This window comes from Poecilia latipinna, unplaced genomic scaffold, assembly GCF_001443285.1.
Source record: "Poecilia latipinna isolate Pla-1442-1.1 unplaced genomic scaffold, P_latipinna-1.0 Scaffold90, whole genome shotgun sequence".
Classification (NCBI taxonomy): Eukaryota; Metazoa; Chordata; class Actinopteri; order Cyprinodontiformes; family Poeciliidae; genus Poecilia; species Poecilia latipinna.
Window position 1 is genome coordinate 124,822 of NW_015112706.1, and position 11,719 is coordinate 136,540.

At 35.7% G+C, this 11,719-nt stretch overlaps 1 protein-coding gene across 2 annotated transcripts in view; it reads right to left on the minus strand.

Annotated features, from left to right (window-relative positions):
- kdrl (kinase insert domain receptor like) overlaps positions 1–7,853 on the minus strand; it is a 58,949-nt gene extending 51,096 nt beyond the window's left edge. Inside the window, exon 1 of one of the 2 annotated variants that reach the window (XM_015023627.1) lies at positions 7,323–7,386. In XM_015023627.1, the coding sequence (XP_014879113.1) occupies positions 7,323–7,386 (64 nt within the window). Of the gene's footprint in view, positions 1–7,322 lie in introns of both variants that reach the window. The other variant, XM_015023632.1, reaches the window with a different exon arrangement.
- Between the last annotated feature and the right edge of the window lie 3,866 nt (positions 7,854–11,719).

An 11,719-nucleotide genomic window follows, 5' to 3' on the forward strand; every position in this document is an offset into this window, starting at 1 on the left:
GAAGAAAAAAACATTTTTTTTTATTAATTTGATTGTATTTTTAGCAAAGTTTTATATTCACAAATGTAAATTCAAAGAAGAATTCCTTGTTTTGTGAGTCTGAACCTATTTAAGTAATTTCAGCGTATTATCTAACTTCAACTTATGTCTGATCCTGTAATAACTCTCGGCTGTTGTTGCTACTGCTACATGGTATTCTTTTCTTTGTGTACTTGTTGCGCCTCGTTCTTTAGTGATAATAATAATAAAATCTCTCTTTGCAGAGTCTGTTGAGAGGTCTCTCTAACAGAGGAAGCACTGTGCGATTCCCCTTGATGTTCAGGAGCGACCACAGTCCCAGATGTGGTTTCCTTCTTTTCAGAAAATCCCTGAACAGACTGACATGGCAGCCCAGAAACACAAACTTTATCAACTCTATCCTTCAAATGTGACCGTCTTTGGGGAGAGCTAAACAATGAAGTCGCATAAACCCGAGCTGATGGACATGCATGTGTAAGCACATGTGCACCTGGAAACCCTGACAAGCACAAAGCGCTTAGGAATACACACACTCTGCACCCTGGCCAAGTATTTTCCTATTATTTGGAACAGCTGTTGTGCTAAGAATGAGCCAGCGTTGGCAGTGGTACTTAATATCCACTTCCTAACCAAATATTACAACATCATTGTTTTATTGTTTAAGGCAGAGCAGACTGGGAGGGCTTTTCTCTCACACGCTGTCATGTTGTTTCACCACTTAATTTTAACTACATCAGAGATTTTCTGCTCTTGGTGTCTCGCTACCGACCCATTGAACCATTTCCCATTTTGTGACCCCAAACAGGTTATTGGGATTTTACTTGATAGAAACTATGAAGTTTTGTGGAGGAAATATTATGCTTGGTTTTCTCTGTTTCTTTACTGAGAGAGTTAAGTGCAATATGGATAAGTATTCAGCCTCTCTGAGTCAATGCTTTGGAGAAATACTTTTATTGCAGTTACACAGTGGAGAAAGTACTCCTCTGATCGCAGCATGATACTGCCGTTACCGTGTTTCTTATTACAAAAAGTGTTTTATGTTTTACTTTGGTCCGATCTGATCAGAGCTGCAGTAAAACTGATTCATTAGGACTTAAATTCAACAACGGCTTCCCTCTTTTCTCATTTGCATAATGACCAGATTCATGGAGTGCAGACCCAGAACTAGTTACGTTTACTTGAGTGACTTTAAAAAAAAAAGATTATTCACTTTCAGGAGTATTTCTGCTACGCTGTACTTTTTACTTTTACTTGAGTGATTTTATTTTGAAGTATTTTTACTTTTATTTGACTCAAATTTCTGGATTCTCTTCACAATAATTGAAAAACAAACATGTTTTAACCAAAAATTCACCAGATTCAGACACACACCTGCAGCTTTTGTTAAAGTTTCATAACTTTTATTTTGACAGAAACTGATTTGGAAAAATTTCTTTTGCCTTAATTTATTGTTTTGTTACTTATATTAATTATTGTCATTTATGTCCTTAAAATGCTAAAATTTCCACTTCATTTAATATTTTGTTCTGTTTGATGATGTAATTTTAACATTTAAATTATTAATTTGATCAGTTACTCAGTATTTGAGTAGACTTTTTATCAAATACCTTTTTACTCGTACTTGAGTAATTTCTTGGACGGCTACTTTTTACTTTTGCTTGATTAAAACTATATTTTAGTATCTACTCTTACTTGAATATAATTTTTGGGTACTCTGTCTACGACTAATTGTTATCTTAATTCCCTTCCAGAGCTTTAATCTCTCTTGAAAAATATTTTTTTCATTTGAGATGTTCAAATGTTGGGATGAGTTGTTTTCTGCTTTAACCTTCCCCACATATTTTTCCTGACCTTTCTGCTGTATTTCTTCATCTTTGCGATGCTGTTTGTTTTCTAAAGAAAAGCATCTGGATTTATACTGAGATTAAATTAAACACAGATTAATTCTGTTTGCAATTATGTGATTACTGAAGGAAAATGCTGGACTGGATTTCATGCAAGTGAAGCAGAGAAAGTGAAAAAAAAATTGTTTTTGTCTTGGCTTGTCGCATTAAATACCAATGAAATACAGCTTGGGTCAAACTGAAGGCCCGGGAACCAAATCTGGCCCAGCGAAGCTTTTTATGTGGTCCTCTAGACTCCAGACATCCAATTACATCAATAAGTCCATAGAGCTTTTTGCAAATCTGCAAAATTTCAACAAAATTCCTACAAAATTCATGTGAAATTCACGCAAACTCAATTGATTCTCACATTTTTTCTGATTTTACAACAAATTTTCTTCAAAAATTGTCAAAAACATTGAATTTAAGTCTATCATAAAAATTCCTGCAAATATTTCTAAATTAGCACCACAAACTCTGTGATTTCGATAGCAAAAAAACACAAAAACAATCACAAAATCCTGAAGGGACTGAAAAAATGTTCAATATTATTTACTTTTAAGAAACATTTACTGCACATTTTATAATAAAGCAGCTATTATTTAATATTTCAACAGTTTGATGGGTTTTATCGATACATTCTGGCCCTGTAAGAACTTTCAGATCTTGATACGGACCAAAATGAAAATAAGTTTGACACTGCTGAACTTAAATAAATAAGACTGAGTTATATATTGAAAATCAAAACCCGCCAGTAGAAAAACGATGTGAAAATTGGGCATCCTGTCCTCTTAAGCTGAGATAATTTCTGCCCCTTTTCCTCAGTAATGAAATACAGATGGATGAAACAACAGGGGTTACAGGCATGAAAATAAAGACAAGAAATCTCATCGTTGTCTTTCCCACAATTCCCACCTGCCGCTGTCCAGCTCTGACCCTGCAAAGCATCCAGACACTCCTAACCCCCTGTACCAGCTGTGTGATGCATTCCTGCTGGATATTTTCTGAAGATTCCCACAATTTGTGCTTATTTTGATGGTTCAAAGGGCCCTGGACTGGTTCCTATTAGCATCTATTAAAGGGAAAGAACAGGCTTGGATCAAACAGAATACACCAGCTGAATAATATTAGATGTGTAAAAATGTGTGGTAATTGCAGTGGAAACCAAATAAACACAATATAAAGCGACTTATAACCTCTGTCTGCGATTAAGCCAGAGAAAATGTTTCCTCTTTTAGGTCAGATATGATTGCTTAAATTATTTTTGTTAAAAAGATTTGAGGAATCTTCCTTCAACTTTCTTGAAATTCAGAAATTTACTTATGTGCTCTTTAGTCATGTTTCTGGATAAACATGCTTGGTTATAAAAAGATTAATATATAGTGTCGTAAATAACATTTTCCTTTTGTTAGAAAATACAGTTGGTAATACTTTTATCCTGAATACAAATACAACCATGCATCACTTTGCAAAAACGAAAGCGTAACAATTCAAATGTTTTCTTTTTACATAAAACATTTAACAAATTTCATGTAGAAATTGAAAGATAATGATTTAAAAGTCACGGGAAACAAAAGAAAATGTGTTTGTAAAGGCAAAGTGTTACATAAACAGAAGTCCTGAGACAGGAAACACCTCTGGCAGCGAGTCGTCCATTTTGAACCGTGCGTGAAAGTCTCTTGCAGCAGCTGTTGCATAATAAAAACCAGTACTACTGTAAGAGGTGACTTGAGAGTCACTGAATCAAACAGGAAACCCGAGACTCTGCCCTTCAAGTGCGGGAAATAATATGCGGAATTCCCTTTTCTTCTGCAGAAATTACATCACATCTTCCTGGTTTCCTGGTAAATTATGACAAAGTTGGCAGAGAGAAAGGGAAACTTGACTAGCATTTTAGCAATGCTAGTTAACGATATTGTTCCCTTGTTCAACCTTCGTGACAACAAACAATATTGCGACAGGGATGTGCGATATGGCATAAAATTCATATCACAATAAAAAACTCTGGAAAAAATTAAGAGGCCACTTAAAATGATACATTTCTCAGATTTTTTCTTTTTATAGGTATGCGTCTGAGTAAAATGAACATTATTCTTTTATTCTATGAACTACTGACAACATGTCTCTGAAATTCCAAGCAAAAATTTAATATTTATTTGCAGAAAATTAAAAATGGTTAAAATAATGAAAAAAGATGCAGTGCTTTCAGAGCTCAAATTATGCAAACAAAACAAGTTTATATTCATTTAGAAACAAGATGATCAGATAATTTATGTTTTTTGAATCTGCCTTTTTAACGAGTTCTTCCTTTGCACTGTTAGCCATGCTGCTTCCCGCTTGCTCTGTTTTTTGTTGCCAACCGGTTACTTCATCAACAAGCTTTACCGTGGTTAGCCGCGGTTACAGATCTCTATCGTAGGCCATATTTCTATTGTTTCTACAGTATATATTGCTCATTCCTAATTGAGAAGAAGCTAAATTGGATTTAAATGCTGCAAAAGTGGGTTTATATTCCCTAAAATCCCAGCACTCTCTCCACCACAGCCACCTGCCATAATAAGAAACATTTGCCCTGCAGTTCTCTTCCACAGGCAGACTTCTTAACCTCTTCTCGTTTTCTGCCAACTGCAAGGTTATGACAACAGTTACTGCAACCGTCTTTTTTATTAGTCATTTATTAGCCTGTGGAGATTTGAGGGCAAAATGCCTCTGACTCCTCTTAAAAAAGCAAAAGAAGTGAACATCTGGACAAAATGGGTGGCCAATCTAAGTTATATAAAGCTGAGATGAGCCAAGAACCAGGAGTCTCCTGCATGGGAGTCCAGATAAGTAAACCTAAAGAATTCCTGCTCCATAACGTGTGATTAGGGCAGGTAGTTAGACAGAAGCCCCATGATATTAAAATTCCCTGCAGGACTTAAGGAAAATATATCACTGCATGCATCCAGATGGACTTGTCTGGTACGGACCAGATGTCCTAATAGTCAAATAAAAACAGAGACATATAGAGTAATTTGTAAAGAAAGACGTCTTCATTTTTCTTCTTCTTGTTTGACAATCTATGTCTGAGTTTTTTTTGGCGATGTGTCTCAGTCTGAGCAGTGAGCTGCATCGCCACTGAGCAATGAGCCCCCACTGAACTTGGCTGACCTCTCACCACTCCCATTTTACAGTCTGCTCTACGTGTATGAGGGAAATGCAATAAATGAAAGCAATGCAATTCTTCACATTTATAAAAAATATGATTCTCAAAGCTTATTTATGAAATTAAAAGAGTTTTTCCTCTTGCAGGAAAAAGAGTTTCATCGCAGTTATGACTCAGCCTTAAGCAACTTAAAAGTTAAATATTAACAAATTACCTAACTTTGTTCCTTAGGCTCCATAATGGACAAAAAATTGCTTTTATGCCAACATGAGTCATTGAATTGAAAGTAGCCCTATGACTGTGCTAAATTCACAGTTATCTAACAGATTCTACTTTATTCCAGTTAAAATATGTCTTTCAAAAGCAGATCTTTATCTGTTACTGCAGGGAATGACGGTGTTCACCAGGGCTCTGCTTTAGGTTCAGTTTAGTTTGACTTACACACGCTTCATCTGAGCTTTATTTTCACAATATTAGCAGCAAATTTTATATTTGCATGAATTGTTACGCTGATGACACTTAGTTGTACCTCAGTTTACATTAAACTGATCAGCAGCTAATGCTACATTTCCATTGTTACAGTGAAAACACCCAGTTGTACCTACAATAAATTCAGTATGTGTCAGTTATGAAGCTGGTCCTGAGGATGCAGAGTTGGATGACTTATAATCTTCTTTTTTCAAACCCAGATCTCTAAATGAAAATACAAATTTAAATGCAAACATCAAATATTTTTATTTTACCTGTGTTACCATGAGCTACATTTGTTTTGGGAATCACAAAACGTTCTCATTTTTATGGAAGAAAACTTATAACAACAATTTTAATTGGAATGAACATACTTAAATTTAATCAATTTTATACTACGTTTATTTATTTTATGTTGCCATGTAATGGTATTTATCTGGTTTAAATATATGTTAAACACAATTTCCAGTTTTTATGACCTGTTTTTTTTATTTATTTATTGTTATTACATTTAATTTTTGTGTATTTCTTTGGATTTCATCCATGTTTTAAAACTTCTAAATAAGATTTCACTCCTACAACTTTAAGGTTTTTGTTGTACTATTTGTTTTGTTTAGTTTTGTCAAGTTTCTTTATTAAATGTCATTTTTAAATCTTTATTGCCTTTTATACATGTGGTTATTGCTTCTCTGCATAACTCAGAAAATGATAAAAAAGCATTCTGATCCTTTCATCTTGTTGAGTTAAGAGTAACTCGTCACACTTTTATGTCCTTCAGCAAACCTGCTACACACATCAGCAGATTGTCCCTTATAAAATGACTAATGACTCTACCAGTCGGCTGCTCCTCAAAGAAACAATGCCCCCTGCTTCCTTTCTGCCATTGTCTTGTGCATCAGGTTTGAGATATTTAAAAATCATCTCAAGAAGCTACGGGAAGACATTTTTTGTGCTCAGGTAGCGTGTCACATTTCCGTGACCTTTACTAGCCAGAACAATTCCAAGCTGCCTCTTGTCGCTGCATCCGTTTCCTGCATGCGTCTTTCCCACGCTTTGTGCGTGGACAGTGAAGGAAATCTACTTAAAAACACTGCTAACAAAAGCTTCATATGCTCAAAGTGTGTGTGAGTGGGAGGGAGGCGAAGGGTAAGAATGGGAACAGTGTTTCCTTTGTTTGGATGGGTTGTTTATTTGGAAGCCTTAGTGTGTATCGACCTGACACAAGGTGGAGGAACATCCATGTTTTCTGCCCCATTTGCAGGAGCTGCTCTCAAACAATGAAGCTGGTTTCACAAACAGAAAAAAAGAGAGAGGAAAACTTGCAATGTTGTCTTCCTCACTCAGAGATAACAATTCCTGGAATAAACTGTTTTTCCTCAAAAATAAAACAAAGAGCAAGGTCTTGAGAAAACCTAGGAAAAACAGATTTGTCCATGAAATCACTCTTGTGTTTCCAGAAAGAAGTCTCCCAATTTACCTGCCAGGTTCAATTGATTTTTACGACCCGTCTTTTTCAGGAACTTCAAAGGGACAACACTGCCTCTAGCGGAAGATGTCAGAACTTCAACATCCAAACAAAATGTCCTAAAATGTGGGTCCAAGCTGTTTTCTGCATCCATATTTTAAAAAATAACCCTTAAAAGTTGGACTTAATTTATAGGTTACAACCAGCAGCATAAAACGATTCATATTCAGCGCTTCCTTTAAGACTAGAGCCAAAAACAAACAGAATCATTCACAGAAATGAATCAAACTGCCCAATATTCACGCTACAATTTTTTTCTCCATAGTTGTATTCAATATCTTACCAGCTGTGAGTGATGAGGAGCAGAAGATGACGGCGAGCAGTTTGAAGCAGCTGGAAGAAATCATCCTTCCACCATCAAAAAAATAAACAAAACTTGCGTTTAAAATATTAAGTCCCTCTCGGAGAGTTTTTTAGATCCAGATATCCACCAAAAGCCCGCCCTTTGGAGCGCTGTCTGTCGTTTCAAACGCGTCTTTTAAATCTGCAAAGTCTCTTTCAGGTGAACAAGCGCAAAGCTGCGGCGGTTCTGACGTATCCCGTGCCCATCCAGGTTTGGCGGGGGAGCTCTCCTGCGCAGCAGCTGGGAAGCCCGACTCCAGAGCCCGCGGTGAGGAGACGGATGGACCGCTGTGTCAGCAGGGCAGGTGCACCAAAAAGAGTGAGAGGAAAGCTTGCATATAATGGTAAATAAAAGTTCAAACAGCTCCCTTTTAGAGCTTCTTTGTGCGCGTAATAAACCAAAAGAAGAATCAATCAGCGACCGGCTTTCATGCGCGCCTTGGATCATTTCTCCTCCGTTTCAGTCTCTGAGCTGCACTTATCCATGCGTGACATCACTTTTGTGGAGACAGAGGAAGGACGCAACGTCACAGTCTAAAAAAACTGGACTGAACAAATCGTAGAAAGTGCTTGTACACCATAAAAGATACGTTTCCCCCCCTCCCCAAGTGCATTTACGATGTTACCCTCACATAAAACCCAACCTTTAACTTAAACAAGTTTATCCAACTGAGATCTCTTATTTTTGACCAATACAGAAGCAACACTGTACAAAGATCACTAAGTGGCAGAGGAGAGTAGAGTACCCAATAATTTAACTCATATAAGAGTAGCGCTATTTCATATTTTTACAAAAATAAAAGTGAAAAGTAAAAAAGTATTTGATGAAAAGGCTTCAATTAGTGAATGATTAATCAAAAATATTAAATTATGTAAAATTTTATTTTTAAAAGCCATATGAACTAATAACAAAATTGCAAAAGTAAAAAACTCAGGCAAAAGAAACATTTTCACACATCAATTTCATTCAATGTAAAATTGATTAATCTAACTCAACTGCAGCTGTGTGTCTATCTGATGATTTTTCTTTTATCAAAACAAGTTTTTTATTCACTCTGCCCCATGTGGGGAAAAGGAGGGCCGGCCATATAGGACCCATATATCAGCCCTCCTTTCCCCCACATGGGGCCCACCTAGGCATGCTGGCTGGCACAGTTGGTAGAGAATCCAGACTCAAGTAAGAATAGTGATGCTTCATAGTACATTTCTCCAGCAAAAGTAAGAAGTACAGCACAGTAAAAATACTCATAAAGTACATTTATTCAAAAAAGTTACTAAAGTAAATGTAACTGAGTAAATGTAATCACTACCCAACTCTGCAAAGCAATTTATCAATAATTAACATTAAAACTTTCACTGATCAGGATTTGAAATTCATTCATGGATACAAAGTTTGCTTCTACAACTGAGACTAAAGATTTTCCAGGTGTTTGAAGCTCAAAAAGAATATATTTTTTTAGTAAATCAAGTCGACCCATGAGTAATTTAGCCTCAGCATAAAGAAGGTTGTTCAGAGACGGTGGTGGCAGCATCATGAATTGGGAGAACTTTAGTAAATATATATAAACAACCTAAAACATACTGCCAGAATTTCCATTTTAAGGTTCAGTTCAAAGCATCAAATGTTAGAATGGCCCAGTCAAAGTCCAGACCTGGATAGAATTGTGTAACTTTAGCATAATAATAAAAATTATGTTGAGTTTGAGGTTTTTTGAAAAGAAGAATGGATTGATTTTAGCTGTCTGTGCAAAGTTGATAGAAACACATCCCAAAAGACTTGCAGCTGTACATATATGAAAATCAGAGATGATTGACAATAACTGCATGTCAGTTTTTGTAATTTTTTAATCTCAAGTAGTGTTTTTCTTTAAACACACAACTATGCACAATGTTATGTTTTACTTGTACCTTTTCCTTTAACATCACAGTTGTGTGCTACTTAGAAACATCGAAATTTGAGCTTTTCAACATGAAGAAAAATTATAAAATTCAAGAGATATTAATATTTTTGCTGGGCTCTGTAAATACACTCCAATTTAATCCAAATTAGAACACAATTCAGAACAACAATCTGCAGAAGATTTAGTATTTACTTCAGTATTTCATCGTACCACAGCAGCACAACCTCAGTTTGAGTTGATTGTTTTACACATTCATGTTTTGCTGTATTGAAAATGTTTTAAAGGTTATAAAAAGAAAAAGAGAACCGTTATTAACTGAAAAAGTTTAATGCTTTTAGCTTCTGGTTCAGATGTTTTTGTTCATTTTAATTGAACTGGTTGGTTACTAATGTCTTCTGCAACTAAGGTTAAATTTATCAGAAAACACGATTAATAACCTTTTAGGAGAATCTGGAAAAGAGTAAAATGAAATTATTTGTTGTAAATAAATAAATGCATTTCTAAAAACAGATTTTAATTGTGCAGCAGATCAAGACCGAACTTTGATCATTTACTAAGCTGACCTCTGACCTGTGTTAAACAATCAGCCCCCTGTGAGGCTGAGGTTAAAGGTACCATAATGATTTTGTCACAAAAGGAGAAAAAAAATCCCAAACAGCTCCTGTGATTTTGATTCAATCAATCGGCTCAAGCTTTTAGAGTAAACATGGGCTGGATTTATTTTTAACTTCGGCAACAGGATACGCTGCTTTTTATATCAAAGTAAATAATCTCCCTTTGTCCAGCAGGACCCTGCAGTGTGTGGATATGCTGCAGACTGTTTTCTTTATCACCACAACAATCACTGCAGGTCAGAGTTGGCGACTCTTGAAATAAGAACATCCTTCCCTCGTATTTTCCGTCCACATCTGGACTCAGCTGCTTTTTGGGGGAGTGGATGGCGAAACACTGGACAAGTGCCTCTGCTCCTCTCTTCTATCACTTCACAAGGACAAAAATGTAAAATGTGACAAGAGAGCATGGGAAACCATTCTCTGAATCTCAGCTATGAATCTTATTTTCTTTCTTTTGGGAACATGCAGTTACAACTGAAGTATTTAGATATCTGCACTTCAGTGTTTACAGCACAGATTAATTATCCTTTGACTCATAAAATCCTCTTGAGAAAATCTTGGTAATTAGGGAAGAGAGTATACAAAGTTGACTAATCTCTACATGTTTTATTTAAAGAAAAACATAAACTTGAGAAGCTACAGTCTGTAGTTGTGGTTATGCAAGAATTTAATTCCATTAAATTCACATTTGTTTGGTAAATTAACACATAGATGCAACTCTAACTGCAAACTTGACTTAAAATTTTACCAGACCATCAAATCTGTACTTATAATTTCCTCCCTCATTTTAAGAACTGAGAAACATTCTGAAAATATCCACAAGCAGCATTTTCACCGAGTTTTAATCTTAATGTTTTTGCACAAATAGAAGGATTCAAATAGTTGTTGGTATGAAAATATGTGAGCAACAGCATCAGATCTTTGCCTTGTTCCTGCAACCATTAGTGATGCAGTTTCTTCAGCGTTGGGTTAAAATAAGTTGTTTCAATAGGAGTACGCCATTCTTTAACGCAATGAGTCACATAAAATAAGTGAAACTTACTCATGCAAAGCCTCCAAACCTGCCAGGAACGTCTGAATCAGGGCTGGTACAAACCTTTTTGGGGACCTAAGCAGTTTGTTTTTTTTGGGAGGGAGGGAGGCCCATACCAACATGTCAACACCAGACGATTTATTATTGCTAAGCTACTTTATGTGTGTAACACACCTACCATCATTAGCCCCATTAGTAATTAGCATGTTTTATACCAGTGCTATTATAACTATTGATTTTAGCCTTACAGGAGTAACAAAGTAAAAAAAAAGAAGATTTTGAAATGCACAGAGGTATTTAAGTGTGCCATTTTATTTTAACTATTTGAAAGTAACATCAGCTGATAAACACTAAATTTAATAACTTATATTTCCCCAACAGTGGCAGCAGCCATCAACAGGAAGAGATTAATCATTATTATTCTTAGAAAACAATACACAATTTGTTTTTCCATGCGTATAGCATTTAGTTTGCAATAATCAATCTTATTTAAAATATATGTATATTTGTCTATCATGCTACTTTGGTGCTCTTGGGGGCCCCCTGGTGGCCTGCGGCCCTCAGTGGCTGCTGAACTCGCACATGCCTTAGGCTGGGCCTGATCTGAATTGTTTTGTTTTCCCTTTTGTTTAAAGCATGTTTATGTTGAAGAAAATATGTGAATAAAATAAAATATGTAGTGATTTTTTTCATTTTAGTCTTTAAAATACCAGACTTTGCAGATAATTTTGCATTTTTGTCTGTCTGATGACATCACTAATAAACAGAGGTGGCTAATAACTACTTACAT